General features: G+C 43.9%; 1 protein-coding gene across 6 annotated transcripts in view; it reads right to left on the bottom strand.

Moving 5' to 3' along the window:
- The window catches only part of C2H1orf226 (chromosome 2 C1orf226 homolog), a 237927-nt gene that overhangs the window by 29944 nt on the left and 193821 nt on the right, over positions 1 to 14162 (bottom strand). For all 6 annotated transcript variants that reach the window (XM_058660547.1, XM_058660549.1, XM_058660551.1 and 3 more), the window contains one exon: positions 7837 to 7978. In XM_058660547.1, coding sequence (XP_058516530.1) covers positions 7837 to 7978 — 142 coding nt within the window. The remainder of the gene's footprint in view (positions 1 to 7836; positions 7979 to 14162) is intronic.

Here is a 14162-nt window from a genome sequence, read left to right as displayed (position 1 = left end):
CTCTGGGATTCCCCCAACCCCTCCCCGTGCCCTCCCCACATGGTGGATTCCTCCATCTTGTTGCAATATTACAGTTCAAATCCAGTCAAGACTCTTTCATTGCAGGCATATACCAAACATAGTCCAGATACATTCAACAGTTTCTTGGGGAGACCATCTCTGGTCTGAAGGCAGAGCTGGCAGAATATCATCCCGATCTATTAAAAGCCCCAACATAACATCAACAACAATTTACAACATTATGGAGTTAATTGACATGGCATTGAGTAAGCAATATGTTAAAAAATGCAGGTTCTTAACCACATCCTGTGACTACTTCATTGACATTTCAATTTTAGTTTATATACAACTGGCTTTCATTCACCTTAAAATGGCTGTAGGGTACTATTCAGCTGTCTTGTGTCTATTTTCATTTTAGTATTTAGCAGTTTATAGTGTCGAAGCATAAGTTTTACTGAACTTGGCAGATTTTAGGGTAGTCTATCTAAACTGGCTTATAACTCTAACAAGGTATATGTCAACAGTTGAGGTGCAGAACAGTTTTAAGAGGGGTGTGCAGAGAAATCTTCAATGCCTTAGTGGGGAATAACAAATCTTTGCGTCCTACCTAGTAAGGTATGTGAGTTAGATAGGAAAATTTTGATCTGCATTCTCTGCCATGGACAGAGAGGTCAGCAGTGTAGAAGACAGGCAACAGCCCTCAGTACTCCAGACACTGGAGTAGCCCCAGACACTGGAGTAGCCCCAGACACTGGAGTAGCCCCAGACACTGGAGTAGCTCCAGACACTGGAGTAGCCCCAGACACTGGAGTAGCTCCAGACACTGGAGTAGCCCCAGACACTGGAGTAGCCCCAGACACTGGAGTAGCCCCAGACACTGGCCAAGGGCTGCAAAGGTAGGGTAAGGTGTTCATCAAAACTTTGCCCAGGTCAAGTAGGGGATCACCAATGTGCTCATGGAGCGTGATGTGGATGCTGGCGATCCCTGCCGCTTTGTGGTGTTGTGGGGTACATACACCTGTTGCTAATGCAGAACAGACTGGATGTTGCCCAGCACCCCACAGACAGAAGAGCACACTGCTATCAGCTCAATCACAATGAACCAGAAATGGCCACGTTTTGCCTTGAAACTGATACAAAAACAATTTTAACTCAAGTGGGACATGCTCTGTTCCAGAGGGTAGTTTAAAGAAAGGTTTACATGTCTTAACTCATTGATCAGCGCAAAAACCTAACATTAGTATCCCCACTTGACCAGTAAGGAGCTCCTAACTGGAAAGGGAGAAGCAGGGGCTCCAAGGCCTCACTGTGGGGGCTCATAACCATGGTACCACTCTGCCCCCACAAGGGCTTACCTGCTCTCAACCCCCAAACCGTGCTTCATTTCTGCCATGGCTCATACAGTCTATGAAATGATCTTGTTTGTTTGCCACTCGCTTGCATCTCCCACCCCCACTCTGAATCTGGGCTCCTCGCCAGCAAGGAACTTGTTGTTTTATTCAACATCCCCAGTTCCTGCTCGCACCTGGTAGCCAGGGGGATCTGTCAAACATCTGGCAAATGGAAAGGAAAGCTGAGACGGAGGAGCTGATCAATGCAGAGAAGCATGGGACCAGGCAGTGGCGGTCCCAGGAGATGTCACAGTAGGAACAGAGGTGGGCAGTGACAGGGACATCCAGGGTGGGCTCGCTCTGTCGAGTGAGTGGGAGGTCCACACCTGGCAGACAGAGCAGAGGCATGCTGATGGGGGGAGGTTCATCCTCACTGCTTGTTGTATTACTCATTGAAAGTGTATGTTGTGAAGGTGTGCTTTAATTACACAGAGGGCAACTGTCACCACAGTCAAGCAAACTCACAGAGCTGTCACCTCAGAGTTACCTCGACTGTAACTGATACATGGATATAGAAAGAAAATCAAATGCACAGCAAGCGCACAGGTGGCTGGGGGAGGATGGAGAGATGTGGGTCAGGGATGCAGAGCTGAACCTTGCAGTCTAGAGATGGAGTGTATCATGAAGACTCAAGTTAACGAGTTTTATTAAGCGGAGATTTGGGGTGCTCCCGTCACTATACACAGGCAAACACACACAGTTTCTGTCGAAGCAGCTCTACTCTTCCAGCCCTTCCACATGCTACCCTGTTGCAGCCATGGGAGCAGCACGGCCTCCAGGGGAACACGATCTCTCCCAGGAAACCCTGTCCCAGAAGGAGGCAGCACCGCAGCAGTGGGCAAGGCGAGCGGAACAGGAGTGCCCACCCCACCTGGTTCTGAGCCCCAGACACTGGCCAAGGGCAGCTGGTGCCAAGAGAGACAAAAGGCAAATCTCTCCCAGGGCGGGGAACAGCAGAAAGAACAAGAGCAGAAAAGAAAGACGGGTGCAGAGGGCAGAGAGGGAGAGAGGAGGCACCAACCATGAAAATGAATTGCATCCTTAAAAACGCCTCGGAAGCGCAGGAGGGGAAGGTTGACAAGGCATCAAAAGACAGAAAAGCTCCTGGACTTTCCAGTTCCTGCAGAGTAAACAAGCTTCTCCGCACAAGAAAGGGGCTGCCATCCCATCACACGGAGAGGCTCCATCGCAAAAATAAACACTGCCTGACACCAGACACTCCCTAGCAGCAAAGCGAGATCCTTACACAGAAACTGTTAACCGGCAATTCCACTATGGGCCCTCAAGAGAGGAAAATCCTCGTGGAGTTAATAAACATGCTCACAGACGCACTGACCAAAGGAAGAAACAGTTTACAGACACTAAGAAAGCTAGAGGGTGGAACTCAGACAAGCGCACTAAGTAGTATAGCTTCAAGGCTGCAGCACCACATTCTGCCGTTAGAGGGCGCCGAGTGAACAATTTACCTGGGAAATGGTACTTCATACGTCTGGCTTGCCCACTTCTCATTCTAGCTAAGTGGTTAATTAAAGTTATTATTTATAATAACATAAAACTTACTTGCTATGTAGACTGATAAAGAGTAATAATACAACCAATATTACTTACCGAAAACTAATAAAGAAGTTAATGCTTCCTGACAGTATAACACATGCAAGGCACCAGGCTGGCTTACATGCGTTCTCTCAAAACACTTGACAGCAAAACAGATCAAAGCAGTGGGAGATGGTTCAGCAACGATGGAGGTGGCAGGGTTAGGATTCAGGGCCTGTCATTCTAGCACCTGAACCCGGGGACTCAGCTGCGTCTCTGATCTGCAGCTCTGGACTCTCCCATCACCCCACACTGCCTTTTCAAGCCTGGGATGGTGACTTCTACATATCTCTTGGGCTAGACCTCTATGCTATTCAGTTAGATGCAGTTATTGTAGATGTCTCTGTGAAGTATTTTTTTTTTATATGAGATTAACATTTAAATCTGGAGACTTAGCACCAAGTGGATCACCCTCCCTAAAGTGGGTGGGCCTCATCCAACCACTTGAAAACAGAAAGAGAATCATGACTTGGCTCCCCTGAGGAAGGGGGAACCTTGCCAGCTGGTTGCCTTTGCACTCAAACCAACACATCACTGGGGCCCCAACCTGTACATGCTGGACTTAACAAAATTCCGTTATCACAAGAGCTGCTTGAAATCTTCCCTCCCCTTCAAGATTCCTCTCTCTCTCTCCCTCTCTCTCTCTCTCTCTCTCTGCCATTCCTATTGCTGTGAAGGCCCTGTCCTCATTTACACAGCCAGCAAAGAGCCCAGCTGTTTTCCTTTCTTACAGAGAGACCTCCCAAACTCAGCTTGATGTCCTTGAAGAGACACACACTTGGGGCTCTGGGCGATGTCTTCAATTTGCAAGTAACTTGATCAGGCTACATGTAGAGTATCAGTGACATTCCTGCTAGGAAGATGACAGGTGGGAGATGCCAAGCAGCTGAGTTCTCAGGTATATTCATGCACTTGAAGAAGATTACCTCCAAAAAGGACAGTGAAAAGGAGATGCAAACATAACTGACGGGTGTTGGGTTCAAAGCCATGAGGTACAATCAGGACATGGAACCATGCTGGTCTCTTTAATACTGGGCCCTGCCTTCCAGTTTACCTGCTCCATGTTTTATCAGCTCACCGTTCCTGACTCCCCATCCCCAGGGTCATTACTTCTCATCAGGAGGGCTGTTTAACAGCATTTTGCCATTGAAATGTCTCACTCCGGCATAGAGTAAGCTTTTAAGAAACTCTTGCTGACAATGACTGAAGACTCGGACTGCTGGTCACCCTCACCCACTGCCAGTTTCTTTGACAAATATTTATCATGCGAGGAAGTCTTTTCCTCCCACAAAAGATAGAGGACACGACACACAATACACACTGCACACAATAGGCTAAATATTAAATGTCAAGGGCACCAGCTGAGGGTGAAGAGAATATAAGAATCCGAGGGTGGAGGGAGATGGCTACATTGCCTGGGAGGGTAAAGGGAGAGAAGGAGAGAGCAGGCACTGGGAAGCAGATTTGCCAAAGGACGTGGCACTGGGGCTGAAGGACAAGGAGAATGTCTATACAGAGCTGACTGCAAGGTCCTGCAACAGAAGGAACAGCATTCAGCAGGGCAGGAAGGGACAGAAAGAGAGGAGTGGGGGAAATGAGGTTGAAAGAAAACTCCGCAAGACAGTGGATTGCGCACAAACCTCTAGAAAATTCTCCAGAGTATCACCAGCAGTCACATTTCATTCCCCGACCCAGCTGACAGCCACAGGGGCAGGAGGGGCAAGGAGAAGGCAGTACCCACTCCAGGTGCAGAGTGAGAGCTATACTCTGGGTACTACAGGAAATGCTACCCAGGCAGCTCCCAAAGGCCAGACAAGGCCATCCCAGCCTCTCTGGTGGTGGCTGAGCGGGAGATCTCAGTGAGGCTCGTGGAGGAGATGAGTTTGGCTTCTCCCGCCATCATGATAGCATTCAAACATTCTGCCTGTGAACACCCTCCCTGGGCCAAACCCCACCCACTTCATAGGCGATGAAGCCCTTTATGTTTTGGTTAGAACTCTGTGAATATGCTGGCTTTCAGTGTGACTGTGGGTTTGAAAGCTTTTTGGGGTTGGGCCATGGCTCACCAACAAGGTCACGGGATTTTGCCAAAGAAGAATCAAGGAGGCAAGACATGATTCTCCAGCTAACAGGTCTGAGGGCATGACCCTGACTCAGGATGAGAGCACACTGGCTTCCACCCTCTGTGCACAGCATCTCGTTATTGGCCTGATGGAGCTCCTGTGAGGCGTAAAGAAAACCTCTCCACTAACGGGCCAGCAGAAGAACATGCATTACCTGCTGGAGTCTACCTGTAACGTTTTGCCTTATCTCTAAGCTTCAGGTCACACAAGCAGACACTGTTTTAAATTTCCGCTAGTCCATGGTCTGTTGTATATTGTAACTGGTCAAGGGCATACACTCAGCAAAATGTAACAAGTTATTAGGACCACCAGGACGCTTGCGCTACTAGGAGACACCTCTGCTTGGTGATAATGAGTAATCCATCAGAGAAGTAAGGTGATTCCTTACGATGACAGAATCACCAAACTCCAGAAGGAAAATCATGTCAAGGTGTTCTAAACTGATGACTCATATTCCTCCCAAGCAGTAAAGGTAGCAAAGTAGAGCGAAGTCAATCTTCCTGCCCCCAGCCACCTGCTCCTTTTCACAGGAAGAACAACCGTTATCGTTCCTGGGTTTCCTTCTGCAGATATTCCTTGTGCAGTAGATATGTGTGTGTTTACCTACAGAAACACATTTACATCCATGTATTTTTATATCCCTCTAAGCACAGCATATCCAGTTTGAAATTCATAGATCGTTTTCTAACAGTTCCCAGAAAACGAAGCCATTCTTCTCAATAGTTGGATAGCATTCTGTTATTTGTACCACATTTTCAAAAACATTCTTTTTCTATGTCCACCCACTTGGTTTTATAACACATCCTTTGCTTATATAACCTTATGTATGTATAATGTATAAATGCATGGGGACAGCTCTAGGACAACTTGATGGAAGAGAATTTGAGAATAATTTGGGGATCAAAAGGCATGGGGATTTTAAAATTTAATCTAGACCTCCACATTGTTTTCCCACGAGAAGTCTACCCTTGGTGCGCTCTGAAGTAGCATATTCAACGGAGTCTATTTCTATTCTGCTTTTAGGCACCACCTACGCAAAACACAGTCAAGTTTTACTTATCTGGAAAGATACTCATCTATTACCACTCATCTTTTCAGAATTTTTTTCTATTATTAGCCTTACTCATTCTTACTTCAGAATAAAAGTAACTAATGTATATTTGCTGGGTACTATATGCCAAGTACAGACTTGACATTCTTTTTTAAAAAATCTTTTATTTATTTATTTATTTTCATCATTTTATGATACAGTCCCATATGCCCCTGGGATTTCCCCTATCCCCTCCTCAATTCCTCCTCCCCACTGAGTTCTCCTGTATTATTACTAAAGTATAGTTCTTCATAAACAGTCATATGTCCATTATTGTGGGCATGGACAATGGCAGAGACTCCAGCATCCTATTGTCAAGATACAGTACACAGTTTCACTGGGAGTCCATCTTTGTCTGGAAGTAGAGATGCATACTGCATTGTATCCTCACATCTGGATACGTTAGTCTCCATTTCACAGTTACTGGTGGCATTCTAAATGTACTAACCCATCTCATTTTTTGTGTGTGACAATAATTATTAAGATAGTAATTCCAGGAGATGAGAACTACAATTTTTTTTATCTCTTTATCTTTCAAAAGATTTAAGGCACAGGTAGATTATGAAACTTTTCTAAGATCACCCAGCTAGTAACTAGTACAGCTAGAATGCAAACGTGAGTAGTTCCTCCAGTCACTTTGCAATACTGCCTTTTGAAACAGATTTATTCTGTTGTTTTCTAACTCTTGAGCTGGATATGAGTCCACCTGCCATGCACGATACATCATGTCTGAAACCTGGAGTTTCCTCTGAGTGCTGCTTTAGCTATTCCCCCATAAATGTCAAATACCATCACTTACCACAGCACCCCTTCACATTAAGAATCTAGACTAGCACATTTATAGACGAACACGGAGAGAATTAGTATCTTTGTGATGCCGCAGCTTCCTATCCAACAGCATCAAGTCTTTCCACGGAAGATCTTCATATAAAATACGTGCATTTTTATTGTGATTACTCATAGGCCTTGTGTCTTTTTACTGTTATGATTTCGGATCAGTTGTTGCTGGAGGAATGAAAACCACAGATATCTGTATCTGATACTGGACCTTGAGTTTAAACTAAAGTCTCATTGCTTTTAACGGCTTTTCAGTTAATGTTCCCGAGAGTCTCTTTATGCTGCTCTTATTTCACTTTTTCATCATTTCCTATTAAATTACAGAGATGCTCAAACACAACTGTGTCTCCTGATTTCTCACAAGACTTGAAAATCAGAGATACTACAATGCTGTCCACAGGAAAGGCTTTTTCGACTTAAAGAAATTAGATATTCTCAAAGACTAAGCTATTTAGGTTCATGGTAAATTTCAAAAAAATATTTTTTCCTAATTTGTTTTATGGGAGTCTTTTTTTAACCAATATTTTCTTTAGCATTAGATGTGGTAGATGAACATTTCTATCTTTAGAAAGTATTCCCTAATATCTAGTTTAAGCGCTTCTTCATTTAGTTGTTTAAATAATTTCCTGTGTTTTTTTTTTAAGTAACATGTTTCTTAAAGACAATTTAGTATCTAGAAATAAATAGAAAAAGAAAAAACAACATTAAGTAACTATGTGCCTGGAGCTGCAGCATGAGCCGCTGTCCCACATGTGGCAGCTCCCAGCCTTCCCACCTGCACTCCAGCGACGACCCGGCCTACCTGGATCCCCGGAGCTGCTGCTGTTCCTCTCGCTGTCTCCGTCCTCCTGGCCATCTGCATTCTGCTGCGTGTGCTGCAGGCTCAGCTTGTGGCAGACCTCAAAGGCCTGGCCCACTGTCCGCACGATGCGCATAGCTTGGCTCTGGGAAGGAGAAAGGAGAACAAATGAAGGCCTTGGAGGTGATACAAGGACACGAGAAGCATCGGGGTGGACAGACAACCACAAAGCCAGCCAGATGGAGATGGAAAAGCCTTGGGTCGTTCGGATGTGCACACACTCACAAAGAAGAGGGAGGAGGAGGCATTTTCCCTTCCTGAAACACTCCGAAAATAGAAACTGTCACCATAGTTCTGAAGCAATCAGTCAAGTGAAAGGACAGACAGCCAACATGCCAGTTCTATGATTGGCCCTGATTCCTCCTTCCCAAATGTAACAAAGCTAGGGATATCCTAGCTTCTGAATCTTTTTGCCAACCATCACTATGTGTTCAGGTAGTCCACTAAGCTAAGAGCAAGTCAGTGTGTGGTTCTGATGGTTTATTTTTCGCTACTGCAACTGTCAGATTACTTGCAGACCAAGGGCTGTGGTGACCAAGGCTTTGAAGCCAAGACCCACACAGCAGTGGACAAATCCCCTGGACACATACAAAACCCCAAGGAAACATCAGCCATCATACAGTTTATCATCAGATTAAGAAAGAGAAGCTGGCACTACACTGCCTAACTGATGTCCAAGGTTTTAATAACTTACATGGCCTTGTTGAGGGCAATGAATTGAGTCCCACTTGATGCATTTCATCACATTGAAATTAGCTGGCATTCTTCATAACTATCTTAATGAAGTCTTGGGGACTTCAGAACCCGCATGGGAACTGTTTCTCCAAACCATCCTCTGCTGGCTATAACTTCCAAATCACTCCCCTTGCCCTTTCTACGTCACTTCTATGTGACTCCTTTTGTTTAAGGCCAAAGAACCCATGTTAACAGGAAAAAGCAACCAACATCCACATGTCGATTTTGGACTCCAGCTTACTTCTATTTCTTCTAACCTCAGACTACCTCCTAGCAGTGAGGCCACTGTACTGCCTGACATAACATGCCCTTAGTCCATTTTACAATCTCCAGAGACAGTTCTTAACCCATTCTCTCCACTATGGAGCACCATGACATTTCTAGGCAATGAGATTTCTCAATGAAGTAGAAGCATGCGGGTAATTTTCAAGGCACTCCTGCCCCCACTCCAGAGAACCTCCATTCCCCATGCTTGGCCTGACTTCCTCCTTTGTCCAAAGGGCAGGCTTAGCCCTGTTCTCAGGGCATGAGCTTTAAGCAACAGACAACTGTTTTTGATTACACATAAAGTTGAGATGCAGTAGACAAGAACCCACCAACCTTCCCATATCCAAAATATACAAAAAACCCCATGATTTAGGGGTGAGCATTTGGTGCAAGAGTTAACACCTGCTTGGAATGCCCATATCAGAATGTCGAGTGCAAGTCTTGACTCCAATGCCAAACCAGCTTCTTGTTAATGCATACCCTTAACCCTAGGAGATAGCCTTAATGCTACGTGATGGTTCCAGTAATTGAGTCATTGTTACCTACAAGGGAAACCCAGGCTCTTTGTTTCAGCCTAGTCTAATCCTAGCTGTTGCAAGCATGTGGAGAATGAACCAGCAGTTGGAAGACTTCTTTCTTCCTCTTGGCTTCTCGAATAATTAAATAAAATTAAACCAGGGCTTTAAAAAAAAAAAGGTTATAACTTGAAGGACATAGTACCTAACAAACCCAGGCCAAGAGATTACAGCATTTGGCACAGCCTTTGGCCATCAAGCTGTGCCCTTGTTAGGAGACTGAGCCAAGAAGCTCAATTTTTAGTTGAGAAAAGAGATGTGGATGCTCCACCCTAACAGGTCATTCCCATGGACTTTCCAGATCTTCTAGCCCTGATTCCCTTTATGAGAACACACACAGAGTGCCTAGGATCAGCCTCCCGTGGCAGAGCTCACTGCTAGTTCACTCAGCCATCAGCGTGGCTTTGTACTGTGCCTCTCTGGGGAGCCAGTGTTCACCACAGAGAACCTTTCTCTTCCCCTTATCCAATTTTGGTGGTGGTGGGGCGGTGGGGATTGTGCTCTCCTTGGAATCTTCAGAACAGGTAGACAAGGTAAATATTTAAGGTTCTGGAAATAAGACATGGTCAGTCCAAATGATACAGAGATTATCTGTTTAATTTCTTGGCTTTCTTGTCTTACACCAATGAACCCAGATATCTCATAATGGATCAACACCTGCAAAGACTTATTTAGTCTTTGCCCATATGCAGCGTTTCTAGAATACAGACTAAGTTTCCCCATTTAAAATACAGTTCCTTGGAAAATTCCAAATTCACTACTATGTTTGTTGCCCTAAAACCTCAGGTTTTCTTAGGGAGGACATGTTACCACTCCCACCATCTCTAAGTCATTGGTACAGCACTTACCTAACTTCTAAGAATACAGTAAAAATTAAAGGTCCTCACACAGGTGTCCATGATCTGTGGGATCACACAGGAATAGGGACCAGATTCCTAAGCTTGTCCTTGTAAGCAAACACTAAGATTGAGATGAGAAACATTCAGATTTCAAGTTGGTCACCGAGCTAGGAGTGGCGAAAATGGCAGCGATTCATAACTGGTGAACTATTAAAACCACTTGAGCAAGGATCTCAGAGTATGCCCCACATCCGGGACTTGGGGAAGGTGGAAAACTGGGCGGGGCTTCTCCCTCAATATCCCCCTTTACCTCAGATACAAGAAGGAAACAATATGGAATAGTCTTACCTACTTCCCTATAGTCCCTGAACCTTTTTACTGTAATTAACTATGTAAAGATTGTCAACAATATAATTTAAAAATAATAAAAAATAATAATAAAATAAAAAACAGATTTCGAGTTGGGAGATTTTCAGGGACCCTGAATCTCCATTACAATGGCAGATACTGGGATCTGGACTGAGCAGAAGAAAATCCATCTTCTGTCACCTTCATCAAGACCAAACATGCCTACAGGTTCAACCAACCATGAGCTCAAAATGGTTGCAAGGAAATAGACAGGGCTTAATGTTTAAACATTTGCTAGGATCAGCAACTGACTTGATCTCTACTGGATTCCTCTGGAAAAGCAGAAAATACAGATTTTAGGTTTTGTGTTCCTGCTTTTCTCATGCGGCAAAGAGCATCCTCCTTCCCCAGCTGTCCCATTTCCTTACCGACCTGCCTTCATCACAGCTGAGCTGTCCTATGCAGTATTTCTCTGGCATCAGTAAAGAATTGGATAGGTGATTCTTTTTGTATCTCCCATAAATGTATGGGTAACTTATCTGATGGCACCTCCAATGGTGCTTGTCATAAATTAAACACTCAAGAAATAATTTATTCTGAGTGTGGAATTCGTTGTACCAAAAGACAGAAAAATATCAGTTGTTCATGAAAGGCTGAAGGTATTTTACCACTATAGGAACATAAAATACTGAGAGAATCACCTCTTATATATGTATGCTAGCATCAAAATAATAATGCCTCCATCTCAGTACATGTAGCATCAGAGGAAAACTCGGTGCAAGGAGCCTGAGTGATTATGGCGGCTTCCATGTATGAGAAAATCATTGAACAAAATTTACATATTCAATACTAACTGGTTCCATTTTTTACTTATCCTTTACTCCTCTTGAATGAACACTTTATTTCCACACACAGAAGCACATTTTATGAAAAGTCCATGGTACTTAAATACATAATCAAACTACCCTGTCCGCTTTATAGAATTGCTAAAAACACATTAAAAATAGTAGCAACCCATCCACTCATTCACTCTCTAGGAGTTAGAAACTCATAGCGGACTTCATGAGTTCAGGCATCCTTTGACCTTTCAGGCTCTCCGTCTTTCCCCAGCTGAAAGTGCTTTCACAGGATCCTACATGTAAGGACCTTACTAGGTAAGCAATGACCTGCAGGTAACTGGGAGGGGCATATGTACCTGTTTCTCCCATGATCTACTCCACATAACCCCGTTGGCCTACTGCTGGGCCTACTGACTCATTGGCAGCACCTCTGGGAGTCCTCTGGGGAAGAGAACTAGTTTTGCTGCCAGCTGTAACACAATCATTATACCTGCTGGGGCTTAAAAGTTAGTAAGTTTGTTTATAGTAATGTTTGAGCCCAAAAGAGAGAGAGAGGAATTCAAGTAAAGACCAGAATGAAAAAGAACACCTTGCAGAGTTTCATATGAATCCTTGTTCTTTGGTCTCCTAGGTCACGTTGAAGCAGTTGCCCCCATCTCATAGCCTTTGGAAACCAATGTGGAGGTGCCGATGAAAGCAGTTAGCTCCAAAGCAGGGTGAACAAATGGGATGCTGGTAAGGCAGCCTTTTCCAGGTTGGAGATGTGGCCACTCTCAGGAATTTACTAGGCTTTCTTTTTTCTAAAGCATCATTATACTGCATGATTTCTGTACAAATCCAGTTTAGTTTCACATAAGCCTCTGAAAGTGTTCTGTCACATGGATCAAATCTTCCTGTCCAAAAGCCATTTTCTATTAACAGCCAAAGCCTGAGTGGGCTCTTGGTTGTCAAGATTAGGCTGGGTACAGTTCCTTTGATGTTCTTAAAGCTGGAAAGGAATAGCTAACCTCAGAGTGCTCTCAGCTGCAGATGGAGAAGCCTGAAGCTCCGGGGGCGGCAGGGGAGTGCTAATAAGGTGCACTTTTGTGAAAACAGGGCTGGAAAGTAAGCTATTTTAGAACATTACACCACTCACCTTCACCACATACAATGCATTTTAAAACCATCTACCTATTCATATTGACAGAAAATCTGTCCATGATCAGGACGTCCCTTCACCCCTCTGCCCAGCAGAGGTCAGGATGCTTTGGAGAGCTGTTCCTATCAGCATGCCTAACACAGGTAGCAACTGTACTCCCAGCAGGTGTCAATATTTGTTGAATTACTGCTGAGATGAAAATAACCATTGTCAGTGAGAGACAGCTGTCTACCCAAAGCAGGCAAAAGTCTGCAACAGTAGCTTTGAGCCTCTGCTCAAAAGAAAATCATTCATTCCTGAACTTACTAGTCCAAAGCAAAATTACAATCAATCATGACAGTATTTTCTGTTCACCTCCTAAGTCACCTGGCTGTTGGCTGGTCCTATAAAATGTAATACACTAATCAGTATTAGTCTTTCCTGTTGCTAATTTAGGAAATCATCTTGGACCTATGTCAATTTCATTGTCCTGTGGAAAGCTCTCATTTACATCTTACAGAGATGATTAAACTGTAAGAAAAGTAAAGTGCATCAGCATAAAATGCAGGTTAGATGAAGATGACCGGATGACAAAGAGAATAACAACAACATGAGAAAAAGACAAATGGGAGGGTGGGCTCACTTCTGACAATTAAGGTCCTTTATTACTTCAACCCCCTCTCCCCACCCTGTATTTATGGGTAGTCAAGATTTGCTTGCTAAGTGCTTCTTAATTCAAGGGAACACAAGTCCCTAAAGTGAGTTGTAGGACAAATCATAGATTTATAATTCTTCTCACTTGGCACAGTGATGAAACGCAGTGTCCTTATCTTGACCTTACCCACCACAGTTTCAACAGAAGCAGAATAGAATGTCATGTTTCCTTAATGTGTGTGTGTGTGTTTAACAAAATCTTAGTAAAGGATTTAGTTTATACAGGTATCAAATGATTATGATCTATAGAACTTAAAAATATTTATCCTTTTGCATATAGGAGGCCCCAATATACTAAGATTCTGAAATGGTAGATGGGTTAAGTTTTGTCTAACAGATTAATCACTGGCCCCGATTATGTAATTCCATCAAAGACACATGCCTTGGACACCAGAATACTGCTCAGCATAAAGTAAGTTAGCATGATGTCTGGACTTTTTCTTATATTCTACTCGCTTAGGAAACACAAACATGGTGAAAAATATAGCTGAGTTACAATCTTAGTGGTCAGTTAGCAGTGGGGTGAGTGGAGGCAAGCTAATTTCCAGGTAGTGATTCCCTCACTCAGAAGCACAGACTTGGGCTCGATGAGTTGTGAAACCTGTGATTTCCCTCCCTGAACATTCAGGTATAAAACCACTTTCTTAGATTTAGGATCTATTTCTCCTTTATCTCTCAAGTTTGGCCATACATGTGACCTATGCTTTAGCATGTGATTGTCATCATCACTCCACATCCGACACAAATGGAGACAGCAGCGGCCCCCACCTTGATGGTGACGGCATGGCAGAGGGACGTGATTTCTCTAACCATAAACCAACTGAGCTGTTATAGC

This window comes from Ochotona princeps, chromosome 2, assembly GCF_030435755.1.
Source record: "Ochotona princeps isolate mOchPri1 chromosome 2, mOchPri1.hap1, whole genome shotgun sequence".
NCBI classification, from domain to species: domain Eukaryota; kingdom Metazoa; phylum Chordata; class Mammalia; order Lagomorpha; family Ochotonidae; genus Ochotona; species Ochotona princeps.
The sequence above is the reverse complement of the archived record's forward strand: the minus strand, read 5'-3'. Positions and strand labels throughout refer to the sequence as shown.